Source organism: Primulina huaijiensis, chromosome 17 (genome assembly GCF_012295235.1).
Source record: "Primulina huaijiensis isolate GDHJ02 chromosome 17, ASM1229523v2, whole genome shotgun sequence".
NCBI lineage: Eukaryota > Viridiplantae > Streptophyta > Magnoliopsida > Lamiales > Gesneriaceae > Primulina > Primulina huaijiensis.
In genome coordinates, this window is record NC_133322.1 from 5,999,139 (window position 1) to 6,012,946 (window position 13,808).

At 34.4% G+C, this 13,808-nt stretch overlaps 2 protein-coding genes across 2 annotated transcripts; one reads left to right on the forward strand and one right to left on the reverse strand.

Annotated features, from left to right (window-relative positions):
- Window positions 1-8: 8 nt before the first annotated feature.
- Window positions 9-3,286, reverse strand: LOC140962271 (uncharacterized). Its single transcript, XM_073421127.1, has 3 exons — window positions 3,172-3,286; window positions 1,938-2,136; window positions 9-344 (listed from the first exon to the last, which is right to left on the reverse strand). Exons 2-3 carry the CDS (start codon window positions 2,117-2,119, stop codon window positions 158-160), a joined length of 369 nt encoding a protein of 122 aa, XP_073277228.1. The 5' UTR covers window positions 2,120-2,136; window positions 3,172-3,286; the 3' UTR covers window positions 9-157.
- Window positions 3,287-3,802: 516 nt separating this feature from the next.
- On the forward strand, window positions 3,803-4,837 carry LOC140963314 (uncharacterized). Its single transcript, XM_073422601.1, has one exon. It carries the CDS (start codon window positions 3,803-3,805, stop codon window positions 4,835-4,837), a length of 1,035 nt encoding a protein of 344 aa, XP_073278702.1.
- The last annotated feature ends 8,971 nt before the right edge of the window (window positions 4,838-13,808 follow it).

Sequence of the window (13,808 nt, forward strand, 5' to 3'; positions counted from 1 at the left end):
TGCATCAGTTGAGGGATAACTAATAGTCAAAAATACACTAATAATTATTGGAGACAAATCATATTCAACTGTGCTTTCTCAGCTTCAAAACTTTGAAGAGAAACAAAAGGATGCAGGTAAGAATGGTCCTTGCCAATGATTATAACTACTTCTTTTTTCAGGGATAGTAACCAGTAAAAGTGAATCCCCTTCCGATGATCTCACCAGCACAGAACCATGCAAAGCACTCGAGCCCAAACAAAGCCGCAATGCCTGCATCCTCTACCTTCAGCTCCTGCCTGTTCTTCCACATATTCTTCACATAATCCAGTTCCTTCCAGAATGACTCAGTACGACCTGGAATGCTGCACATGGATGATTATGATGTTAAACAAAGATGCAGAGGAGGCCAAAAACAAAAATAACACATTTGTGGTGGGGGTTCATCAAAACAGTCGATTGCTTAAATAAATTTAGCAGAAACTTAGCTGAATGAGGCACGCAATGAGTATGGGACCAAGTTTATTATATGTAAATTTCATCAAAGGAAGGAAAATGTTTTGACCATCCAAAAATCTTAATTTGGCACAAAATTATCTATCATGACTTAAGAAGGAGACCATGGCTTTAATTTCTGCAGCTCTACGCGTCTCTGCCTCAAATTCTTTCTATGTCTGCAGGTCTCTGTCTCCGAGTCTGCAATCTACATTTCCCTCTCTGCTATCGAACGTTCCAATCTCTGGAGCTTCAGCTTCTGGAGATGATGATGATCATAAGATGAGGAGGATGAAGATGAATTTGATTATTTAGATTTTTTAAGTTTTTTTTAATATACTAAAATGACCTTATGATTTACTAATGAATTTTAGATGATTGGAGTTTGTTTTTTGTTATGATTTATGTTACATTATCTATTAATGAATTTTTATTTTTATTGAATGTTATCTTCGTGAAAAATATTTAATTTAAATAATATAAATTACTTTATATATGTTGAACTTTAAAATTTGTGCAAAATGCGCTTTATTCCGATAAAGTATGCGCTTCGCCTAGCACTTTACGCCTCAGGTACCAATGCACCCTAGCGCTTTAATGCGCCTTGCACCCTAAATACTATGCCCCAACCTACCCTAATTTCTTGGTCAAGAAGTAAGATACATGAACTACTTAAACCCATAGTTGTCGAAATCAAGCACCTCTCGCCTTAGAGGCATTTATATCATAGGCGTTGGGGCCGATAGATCCAGCAATAGACACCCTTGGAGAAGAGGTCATGTTGCATAAGTGATGGTAGATACTTATTTGTGCATACGTCAGCCATTTATATCATGGGCGTTGGCGCCAACACATGAACTAATAACAGCATTGTCTCTCATTCAGGTTAGTCGTCATCCAACAACATAAATATTAAGATAGAAAACTGAACAAAAAAGAATTTCTAGATTTTTTAGGCAACAACCATTATTTTTTTCCTAAGCGTTAACAAACCTGATGCAGTCTCATTTGGGACAAAGAACAGGGTGAAGAGTGGAGGCCCATCATTTCAAACTCCATGTTTGAGGAATACTAGGCGAGAGAGAAAGAAGCAGGAAGAGGAAAAAAAGAATAAAAGAGATAATAGTTGTTAGTGTTAGCATCCAGAAATTATTCCAAATTTCAGTTGTACTAGAAGCTGGTAGGGGCAAGAGAGAAAGTGGCCCTGTCTTGTTAGATTTATTTCCATTCCAGCTTGGTTTCATTCTATTAGGATTATTTCAAGTTGAGCACTTTCTTTCAATCAATATAACCTTCCTTACATCGTTAATACACCTATTATCATCGTTGAGGTTGTATCTATTGACCAAATTATATTGGAAAACAGAGCCATACAGAGGTTTAAATTTCTAAGAAAGAAGATTGATAAGCTGTCCAAAAATTCCAATCAAAACCATGGATGTAACGCAAGGATGCAGAGTAACCTCGCAAGACGAGTGTAGAACAACTGTTTTGCCAACTCATTGCATTTCTCCACAGTTGGCGGGTCTACAATGTATTCTTTATTTTGCTCCAACAATTGCTTGTGGTAGGTAGATCCATGCTTGGCGACAAATTGTGAGGCTTGTAAAACCTTGGCTTGCACTTGCTGCAACTTGGATGCCATCAATTCTCAAATTAGGTCTACACGAAACATATGAAACAAGTTAAGGTCAAAACTTAAAACTAAAATGGTTAGATATTTGAGTTTCCATCCAGACATAATCAACAAATCAAGTCAACCAATTGGGGAGAAGCTTTTTCCCAGAATTGTCTGAGTTTACTATATAGACTTCTTACGATTTATGAGACAATATAGAACATGATTATAATGAGGATATTTCCATATAATTGCATTATTCAAGTTTACCAGCTGATTAACCACAGCAATTCATTCCATGAGACATTAATTGGAGTATAAAACAATCCAGGGACCATTTTACCTAGCTTTTTTACAAGTATTTCCTTGCATCAAGAATGACAGAAGCATCATTTCAACACAAGCACCACTAAATAGAGTAACTTGCAGCCAAAAACTTATCATCTGATACTCTTCTTACTAGCTAGGATATGCTACAGATGACTTATGTACATCAAAGGACAAAAGAAACACCATAAACAACTTGATACTTAAAATTCAGCGATTTTGCTAGCGTATAGTGATTGGGATTAGATAATTTTGTTTGTTAATACACCACAAATCAGACCTGCAGCAGTTCAAAAGTACAACGAAGGCAGCGACTAGTGAGTACTACTTTCATCTATACATTTAGCTCAAGGCTACTTTCCCGACAAAGAAATATGTTTTACTACATAAATCACACTGGCTTCAAAAGCAAAAAAACATTTATCTACATCACGCAGTCATTTCGATTCATTGACAGAAAAGTACACTTATTTCCACCAATTCAGGTCTTCCCTATTATTTCGTTCCTCGGTAAGTCCACTCTCAGGGAAAAAAAACACGAGTTACCTAAAAATATCAAACATTTAAAACCCAGTTCACAGATCGCATCGAATTCTAGAGCCATCACAAAAGGAAACCCTAAAAATGACCGATCTGGTAACAGATCTGATAAATATGATCAAAATCCCACGAAAATGTGTATAAAAACCAGATATTACAGCCCATAAATTAGCGCAAAATTAAGAGAAAAATGAGCTGAATTAGCAATTGACCTCTCCTCAGACCCTGGACGAGAGAGTTTCACAAGCGAAGGGTTTTTCACTCGTCTATCCGCTCAGTGTAAGAAAAAAGAAATGGTGGGAGGACGAAAATTATCAAATCCTATGTACTTAGAAAGGTTTTTATTTTTGGAATAAGTATTTTGTGAGATGGTTTCATGAATCTTTATCTGTGAGACAGGTCAATCCTACTGATATTCACAATAAAAAATAATATTTTTAGCATAAAAAGTAATATTTTTTCATGGATGACCCAAATAAGAGATCCGTATCATAAAATACGACCCGTGAGACCGTCTCACACAAGTTTTTGCATTTATTTTTTAACGTTGGTTACTAAACCCTGTAAATTGTAGTTAACTTTAACTAAAGCATGGAGTAGATTATCTAAAAAACCGAATAACCGATCGATTTGATTTATATCTAGAGTTAAAATTAATTATTTTTAACATAAAAAATTATTATAATATTTTATTAGTCGAATAGTTTAAAGACATGCCATAGTAGTTTCAGGGTCACAAAGTGCTGCGTCAGATGATCACCTAAGCAATTATCAAAACACTACTACTGACCACAATGAACTCTTACTAACGGCAGAGCCTGAACATCAGGCCTGCCGACAACCATGATTATCTTAAGTTGGAACTGTCGGGGCTTGGGCCACACTCGGGCAGTTCCAAATTTTCGTGAGTTAGTAAGAACTCACATGCCTACTTTGGTTTTTCTCTCTGAAACTCTAGTTCTCTCAAATAAGGTAGAAGAAATTCGTATTTATCTTGGTTTTGATGGGGCATTCTCTGTAAATTGTGATGGACGAAGTGGGGGTTTAGCGGTGCTTTGGCGATATCGTGACATGTGCTCAATCCTGAATTACTCGCAAAACCACATTGATATGAAATTATCGGAATCAAGTTATGCAGATTGGAGGCTCACGGGTTTCTATGGATTTCCAGAAACTACACGAAGACGACAATCTTGGTCTCTTATTCGAAATCTGGCAGCCACATCTACTCTTCCATGGTGCATGATTGGGGACTTTAATGATATCTTGAGTCATGCTGAAAAGAGAGGCCATATTGCGCACCCAGAATGGATGATACGTGGATTTAGGGAAGCTATTAACAAGTCAAATCTACATGACCTTCCCATACAAGGGCACCCTTTCACCTGGGAAAGACATCGGGGTCATATAAACTCAGTGGAAGAGCAATTGGACCGGGCTTTGGCAACAGCACATTGGAAATCACGATTTGCACAGGCCACATTGACAAACTTGTTGGCTTCTCACTCAGACCACTCACCTATATTGCTCGATACCGAACCAGGCGGTGTACAAACTGCAGCGTGGAAATTCAGATTCGAGAATAGGTGGCTCAAGGAACAAGAACTCACAGATATTGTTACTGGCCATTGGATTTATTCTGGTAATCAAGATATGACTGGTAAATTACATCACTTATCCACACATCTATCCTCGTGGATTCGTAGGCTAAATCAAGATCTTAAAGATAGAATAGCCAGCACAAAAAATATGCTCGAGTCTCTACGAGACAAGGAGGATCCAACGTCTCTGTCAAGAACCCAAGAACTGCGAGACACCCTTTCAAACTTATTGGCGCAACATGAGGCGTACTGGAAACAAAGGGCTAAGCAATTCTGAATGAAAGAAGGAGATCTTAACACAAGATTCTTCCATTTAGTGGCAACCAGGAGAAAATCAATGAACCAGATTTGTAAATTGACAGATGATGATGGGGTGGTTTATGATGAACCAGAAGAGCTATGCAGAATTGCTCACGACTACTTCCAGAAATTATTCTTGCCAAGTGATGCTCAATATGATCCAGTGGTGTCACAAATTGATCCTAAGGTAACAGCTGCAGATAACTCTAGCTTGCTTGCCTCACTTACTACTGATGAGTTTCGAACAGCTCTCCTCCAAATGCATCCTGACAAATCTCCAGGGCCCGATGGCTATAACCCGGCTTTTTTTTCAGCAATTCTGGCATTTGATCAGTGATGACGTGGTTCGGAACTGTTCTAATTGGTTATTGCATGGTCCTTTCCAGACTCTCTAAATGACACCATCATTACGCTGATCCCTAAGTGTAGAAGCCATGTTACAATGAAGGACTTGCGACCTATCTCCCTATGCAATGTCCTATACCGTATCTTGGCAAAAGTGCTAGCAAATCGGTTGAAGAAGGTGCTACCTCGACTGATCTCAGACTCTCAAGCGGCGTTTGTACCAAATCGCTACATCACTAATAATGTCATTGCAGCTTTTGAAATTATACATTACATGAAATGAAAGTGCCGAGGAAAAAAAGGGGATGTGGCATTGAAAATAGATGTTAGCAAGGCTTATGACAGAATTGGCTGGGGCTTCCTGAAGCTGATGCTCTTACGCCTAGGCTTTGATCCAAGATGGGTCCGATCAATTATGCTATGTGTCACTACTGTGAAATATTCAATCAAGGTGAATAATAAGCTTGTTGGCCCGATAACCCCGAGCCGTGGATTACGTCAAGGGTGTCCCCTCTCACCCTATCTGTTCATTATCTGTGCACAAGGGCTGTCTACTCTAATAGACAAGACTGTCCAACGTGGGGCCTTACATGGTATTAAAATATGCCGCGGTGCTCCAATAATCTCACATCTATTATTCGCCGATGACAACTTTCTCTTCTTCCGAGCATCGGTGGAGGAATGTCTTACAATAAAGCATATCCTCAATACATACGAACAAGCGAGTGGGCAAGCTATCAATTTTCATAAATCTGGAATTTTCTACAGTAGGAACACTGAGCAACCTTTGAGGGAGGAATTGTCTAACATACTTGAGGTGGTGAACCCGCTAGACACTGGTAAATATCTGGGCCTTCCTTCGTTAGTTGGTAGCAAGAAAAAGGTTGTATTCAGGTACCTACGGGAGAGGTTGTGGACGCGAATTCAAAATTTGAAAGGAACCTCTCTATCCATGGCAGGGCGTGACGTACTCCTCAAATATGTGGCTCATGCTCTGCCCACGTATTTCATGCAGTGTTTCTTGTTACGAAATTCTCTGCTAGATGAACTTCAACGAATGATGAACTCCTTTTGGTGGGGGTCCAAGCCAAACGGGGCACGGGGGATTCATTGGATGTCCTGGGATAGGCCGTGTATACGAAAAGAATTTGGTGGGTTGAGCTATCGGAATTTGGAAGGCTATAACCTCGCTATGCTTGGGAAGCAAGGCTGGAAACTTATCACGGCCCCTGATGCTTTATCTTCACGGCTCCTCAAAGCTAAATATTATCCGAAAAAGGGATTCTTGAATGAAAGCCTAGGATCTAGTCCTAGCTTCATATGGCGAAGCATCTGGTGCTCTCAAGCTATACTGGCACGGGGAACACGTTGGAAAATTGGTGATGGAAAATCTATCAACATCGGCACAGATCCTTGGTTACGTGATCCTGCAAATTTCTATATTCAAACAGCCTTTGATGAAGAGCACCGTGCCATGATGGTGCATGAGCTGATCGACGTAGACTTACATCAATGGAAGGCAATGACAATGCAAGCCTTATTCGAACAAAGGGATATTGAGGAAATCATGAAAATACCAGTACCAACGGCTGCATCTGAGGATATCCAATTATGGCATTTCAGTAAAGATGGGTGCTATACAGTCAAATCGGGATACAGGCTCCTTATGACAAATATTGCAAATTCGAATAGTGCACATCACGCACATGTATTATGGAATCGAATGTGGATAGTCCATGTACCACCAAAGGTAAAATTCTTCATCTGGAAAGCTGTAAGAAAATGTAACCCATGTCGGCAGAACCTGCTTAATCGTCATATTGACGTACCTTCCATCAGCGGTCTATGTGGATCCAGAAATGAGAATAACTGGCACTTGTTCATTGATTGCCCTTACGCTTAGGCTTGTTGGGAAGCTGTAAACTTGGTGCACCTTGTAAATGATAAGGCAACTAACTCAGATTCATTTATGCAATGGTTTTTCGACTGTTTGGAATGCTGGCCCCATAAATTATTGCCCACCATGTTCATGACTATATGGAGCATATGGAAATACAAAAATGACAAACTCTGGAATGTGGTAGAAAGATCAACCCGGGTTAATATAAAATTAGCTGTTGATATCCTCAATGACTGGATAGCGGCTCGCAAATCACCCCATATCACACACTCTCAAATGAATGCATCTGAGGAGGAGCTTACTTGGAAAAATCCACCATCAAGATTCATGAAATGTAATGTCGATGTGGCAATCTTTAGGGAGACTCGTTTGATTGGATCTGCAGCGGTAGTTCGGGATTCAAAGGGTGAGTTTATGGTCTGTAGGATGCTCAAATTCCAGGTGTCAATTGAAGTACGAGAAACAGAAGCAAAGGCGCTACTTGATGCCATAACCTGGGCCGCATCTTTGGATAGGCAACATATTATATTCGAAACAGATTCGAAAACCGCGGTGGAGGCGGTTCACTCAAATGCAGTAGATCGCAACGAGTTTGGAACAATTATTGGAGAATGTTGCTCACTTCTTTCAAGAGAACGTTACTACAAAGTTCATTTTACTAGACGACAAGCGAATATGGTTGCCCACAACCTTGCTCGAGCGGCCATTTCTCATGCTAGTCCTTGTGTCCTCTTTGATGCTCCTAGTTTTATTTATGATGCTTTAATTCATGATTATAATGAACTTGCTTTGAGCTAATGAAACTTCATCGGTTTTGGGTTCAAAAAAAATGATCTTCTAAAATCGTCATAATGAAATTTGGTAGTTAACTTTTAAAAATAGCTTTAAGTTTCGAATATACGTTTTAAAGCTTTTTTTTTCATTTGGCCTTCATTTGAAACCTTTTTATATGGACACAAAATGCATGTTACATTACAAAAGTACAAGGTCAAAATTAAATTTTGAAATTTTTTATATATAAAAATATATAAATACTTTTTATATAAATAATAACGTAAGAACAGTTCTCATTTTGAAATATGGAATAGCTAGTGCAGAATCATAATTTATTTTTCTTCATTTTTTTTTGTTTTTAAAATTTTAAATTGAAAATAAATAATAGATAATAAATTTTTTAGTAAAAATTGATGAAATTAAAAATAATGATAAACGAAAATTATTAGTGTATTACTAACAGTATAAATCAATATTTATCAAATTAAAATCAGATTGAAAAAAATCAAAATTATTTATAAATTTCATGATTATAGTAAATTACCCATTTTTATGATTGTTAAAAAAATTTCATGTCAAGTCCAAAAATAAAATATATAGAATATTTTTTTAGTAATTTATTTATACGAAGTTGTAGTAATAAATTGAGATATAGAAAATGATAAAATAGGGCATTTTAGGATATTTAGATAATATAAGGATATATTATAAAATTTTAAGTAATGCTATTTTTTAAAATATAGGTTTTATATAGGAAAATAAAAGTAAATTCTCATAAAGTATTCTAATATAAAAACTATAATACAATATATTATATTTTTATGTTTTATAAAACACTAATATATTATATAAATCTAGTATTATAAATTAAGTGAGAATCAAATCTATTTTAGTCTTGTAACAAACTCCTCACAAACCTCAAAAACGTGAACGACCAAAGATTTTTTTTTTTTGAGAGAAACATACTCAATCTATTATAGAAATATGGTCAAATCGAGTACATATAGGGTGCGAATGTCATCCAAAAAGTTTGGTGCCTCATTCCAAAGACAAAGATTAACATAATACATTGAATTCTTAGCTAAAGTATGAGATAATTCATTCGCTATTCGTCGCACGAACCGCACTGTGTGATCAGGCTTGTCCATCATAAGCAGCTTACAACGAGCAATAATAGAAGCAAATTCAGACAAGTCTTCTCCTGTACGTCCAACTGCGTCAACCACGCTTTTCGAGTCTAATTCAAATACCACCTTCTGATAGTGTCATTTAAGTATTTTTTTTTTCATTTTCATGATATTTAAATTATTTGTTATGCATTTTTAAAAAAATAAAAAATAATTTTGTTATGCAACTCAAATATTTTAAATTATAGCATAGCTCAAGCGTCACGTTTTGATCGTTCTTCCCCCCAAAAAAATTATTAGACTTCGACAATTTTTTCTCTTAATAATTATATTTCTTACAATCCACGATAATCGAACACTTGACATTTGTCGTTTTAACAAAAAACTATAATTTGTGATAATAATACAGATTGAATAGTCTAAACGTTTCGATCAATATCACAACACAACAGGAGCACTTGTTAGATACACTTCAACAAATTACATGTTTTTAATGTAGAATTCCACCTACATGCCTACACATCTATCAACAGGGGTCCCTAAGTTGAATTAAAGTCGCATTTCTATACTCCTGTTAGCTTGTACTTGTAACACGCTTTTAACAAGAGAATGAATTAAACAGTGAGAGCTTGCGATCACACTGTCTATTTTTGCACAAATAATTTTTAAATTATGGCCGTAAAATGCATTTCAAGATTGTGTGTTTTTTTTTTTAAAATATTGACAGTCAAAGAATCATTTTAAGCCTCACTCATTTGATTGCTATCGTTATTGATCTACTGAGATTTTTTTTTTTGAATTATCAATCGAGCGAGTGATATAAGATGAACACGTTCTGATGACAGCATGAGGATGACCGAGTAGCTCTCATACCCTCGATGCTACGCGCATGGATGAGCGACGACTTGACACCACATTCCTAGCACGAGTGATGCCACATTCCTAGCACGACGACTCGAAACTTTAATTCGAACCGAATTCGAGCCAAAAGTTTTAAAATTTTCAAATTTTGAATCGAGCTCGAACTCTAAAAGAAATAATTCTAGCCGAATTCGAGTATTCATATATTTATTATATTCGACTCGATTCGATTAATTTACATCTTTATCCGACTCGTATGCACCCAAGGCGAGAGCTCACTAAGTAAGGATTTCGGAAGTTCAAACTTAGAAGCCAGAAATCACTCTAAACTAAGACAATTTTATGTACTCTAAAAAATCTCGGACATTTAGAATCTCTACAAAAAAAAGAAAAAAGCACAACTCATTTCTTATGTCATCGTTTCTAAAATCTTGTTTTTTAGAGTGTGTCTAAATTAGGACATAAGCACGTTGAAAAGACTCGTGTGATATAATGGAGACAGTCGTCGACGTTACACTTTCAACCTCAAAAACAATATAATGAGATAAAGTGCAAAATCCCCTCAAACAGCCAATTCAGTTGAATTTGAACTACAAATAATCATTCACTTCCTTTATAAAACCTTCATCTTTATTTCTTTCCACCAATTCAACATTCAAAATAAAAATAAAAAAATTATAAAAATAACAATCAAATATATTTTATTCAAATAATTAATTTTAAACATTTTTCAGCTACATTAATATTTTTTTTACATTTAATTATTTTAAAATAAATAAGTCAAGGTTCTTGATGAGAAAATGTTTTCCAAGACATTTAAAATAAATTTTTTTCTATTATTACATAGTTTTCCTCCTTATCTTTCTTGGATAATATTTTTTAAGGATTTTCTAAATTTTTTCCCTTATTATTCCTTTTGGATTGCATTTATGTCCAGATTAGAGAAAAGGCCTTTGGCTATATGGGGAGTAGTTATGCGAATAGGGGATTTAGCCCAGTTAGTTAAAGACCAAACAACAAAATTATATGACCCATTAATTAAATTTTTAAAAAATATATGGATTAAATGGTACACGTTGAAATTTGAACAAATTGAATTTATTCTTAAAAAAATCGAACAGATTGAAATTATTACAAAGATAAGTCAAAAATAGATATATTACAAAAAAGGAAAAATTCAAGTATTTGACCTCCTCTACTCGACAGTGATTTTGATAATATTCAAAATTAAAAAATAATTGACCTCGTCGAATTAACAAATTTAAAACTAATAATCGAATCATTTTGGTTCAATTTATTCGTTTATTCGATTTGATTCGATTAGATTAAATTGAAGAGATCACCCTTATTTATTGGCGATAGGAAGTGAAAAATAAGTTGACTTTAATTAATTAAATGAAAATAAAAACAAAAACGAAGGAAAGAAAAAATGATATTAAAAGAAATGGAGACCATACAACTTAAACAATCAGTCGAGTTTCTTCAGAGACAAGAGAAAACTATATTCATTGGGGAAAATAATGTAAAAATTTATATAAGATATTCATTAAAGAATAATTATTATACTTAGAAAAAATTGTAATGTTGCTTCTATATATTTCTCTATTTTATTGATATTTTGACCTTCGATGTTGGCAAATTTTAGTTTTAGTGTCATTCTTTCAATTTTGTTCCTCGTCATATATTCTTCATTTTTTATATTAAAAAAAATAGAAGATACATTTGTGTATTTATGTATGCCAAGTATACTTATATTGTTGGATTAACTACTTGATTTAATTTTTGACTTCTTCCATTAAGTTGATCTTGTTTTGGATTGAGATGTCTTTCTGACTTGACTTAACATAAAGAGTTTTTTTATTCTAGTTTTCTATGTTATTATATTTCAATCTGAGCCTGATATCTTTTAAATTTTGGATAATTTTAGTCATTTTTCATAATACTGTTGAAATAACACTTCACATGTAGGTGTCATGTTAGAAAAAAACTAAAATTGCAGAAAAACAAATATAACGAACTAAAAGTGATACATATATAATCAAAATCACGAAGTATAAAAGATGAATTAAGCAGTTTAAATTTATTTTTTAAAAAAACTTGACTACAGAAACAAAGGAAAAGAAACCACAATCTTGAAATGTACTTGGTCAAACTTCAACTTTTCATCATTCTTTGAATTTATTTGTTCCACACACATATATATTTAGTAGGTCTCTTGTGAGATCCGTGAGACAAATCGATCATGTTTATTTTTACAATAATAAGTAATATTTTTGAAAAAAAAATAATTGAGTGACCCAAATAGGAGATCTGTCTCACAAAATTGACTCGTGAGACCGTCTCATGAAAGTTTTTGTGTATAAACACACACATTAACTATTATATTTTTTTATATAATCAAAGTGTGGTTGGCTATAAGTGAGATGATCACACATGTTCACAATCCAATAAGCAATAAATAATTGAAGTTTGAAGTAATAAATAATTGGCATGAATGAATTGAGGATATCGAGTGTGTGATCCTAGTGCATGATTGCGCATGGGAATGGCGACCATAATTGCCCTCATTTCCACACACATGCTTGCCAACTAGAGAAGCCAATTCAATTTGTTTTTATTTAAATGATCGCACGTAAACTATATTTTATTCATTAATTCAATTGTGCCAGAATGATTATCGCAATTAATACGAGTTTTTTAACTTGTAATTACATGTTCGGGATGATTTAGTCTCTTCTTCTTATTCATTAATTAATTATATTAATTAACATATTTAAAGAGAATCGGTTTAAAAAATAATCATTAATGGAGGTGCGATTTGTTCAAGTGATGTGTATAAATATCTATCCTTTAATTTTTGTGGTCTACATTCTACAAGGTGTTCCATTGAGTTGTTGTTCTTTTAATTATTATAATAATTATTATTATTTTATTCTCGATATATTTATCTCTTTATAATTTTAGTCATATATATATATAGGGGTGGGCGTTTATCCTAGGATATTGAGTACTCGTTCCGACCCGATCGGGTCGGGTATTTTTTTAAAAAAAAAATCGGGTTCGTCTGGTACCCGTCATTTTTGGGTTTGAGTTCGGGTATTTTACCGATATCCGATCGGGTATCGGGTACCCGACATGATCGGGCTGGTGTCGGGTAGTAAAATTTACTACCCGACAATTTCGGGTACCCAACATTTCGGATACCTGAACCCGAAAGCCCGACCCGCTCCCACCCCTACATATATATGTTGTTAAAATTGAGTTTTAGTCTCATAACTTCCAAATTTTTTTGGTAATTTAGTCATTTTTCATCGAGAGTGCTGATATGATATTACGTACAAGAACGAGAATGTTTTACTCACCATTTGCCAACTTCTCTAGTTTCAAGCACATCTTACAAACATAAATTTATTATTGCCAATCTATTTGAAAATATATAAGAGATAGATGATCAAGATCTTATTGATTATATAAATATTGATGAGTTTTATCAATTTAATTAATTAAAATTTGCTATTTATAATAATTATAATTACGGAATATATTTCTATAAAAGAGAATAAAAATGAAATCATGTTACTATTAATTTGGCGATTTGGAGACTAATTAAGATTTGTGGGTGAATATATATGTCGACATTGACTATTGTTTCTTAATCAAAATTTTATATCTGTTCAAGTTGTATTTAATTAACTATCCAAACGAATTGTGTTTTATTATATTGAAGTTAATAGAATAATAAAAATAATTAAAGTACAAAATTATTGGAAAAATTAATTAAATTGAAGGACCACCTTTTTGAAGGAGATTTATCTACTTCAATAATTGAAATTAAAGTTTCCTAAAAGTAAGTAAAACTAAAAATTGGAATTAATTTATTGAAATTAATTATCTATACGCCATCTGGCTCTATAGGAGACGTAGGGTTATACACTAATTAA

Coding starts and splice junctions, on each gene's coding strand:
- LOC140962271 (XM_073421127.1), bottom strand. CDS start 2,119: ATGGCATCCAAGTTGCAGCAAGTGCAAGCCAAGGTTTTACAAGCCTCA. Junction 345..1,937: donor TTCTACACTCGTCTTGCGAG/GTTACTCTGCAT, acceptor ATCCATGTGCAG/CATTCCAGGTCGTACTGAGT.
- LOC140963314 (XM_073422601.1), top strand. CDS start 3,803: ATGATTATCTTAAGTTGGAACTGTCGGGGCTTGGGCCACACTCGGGCA.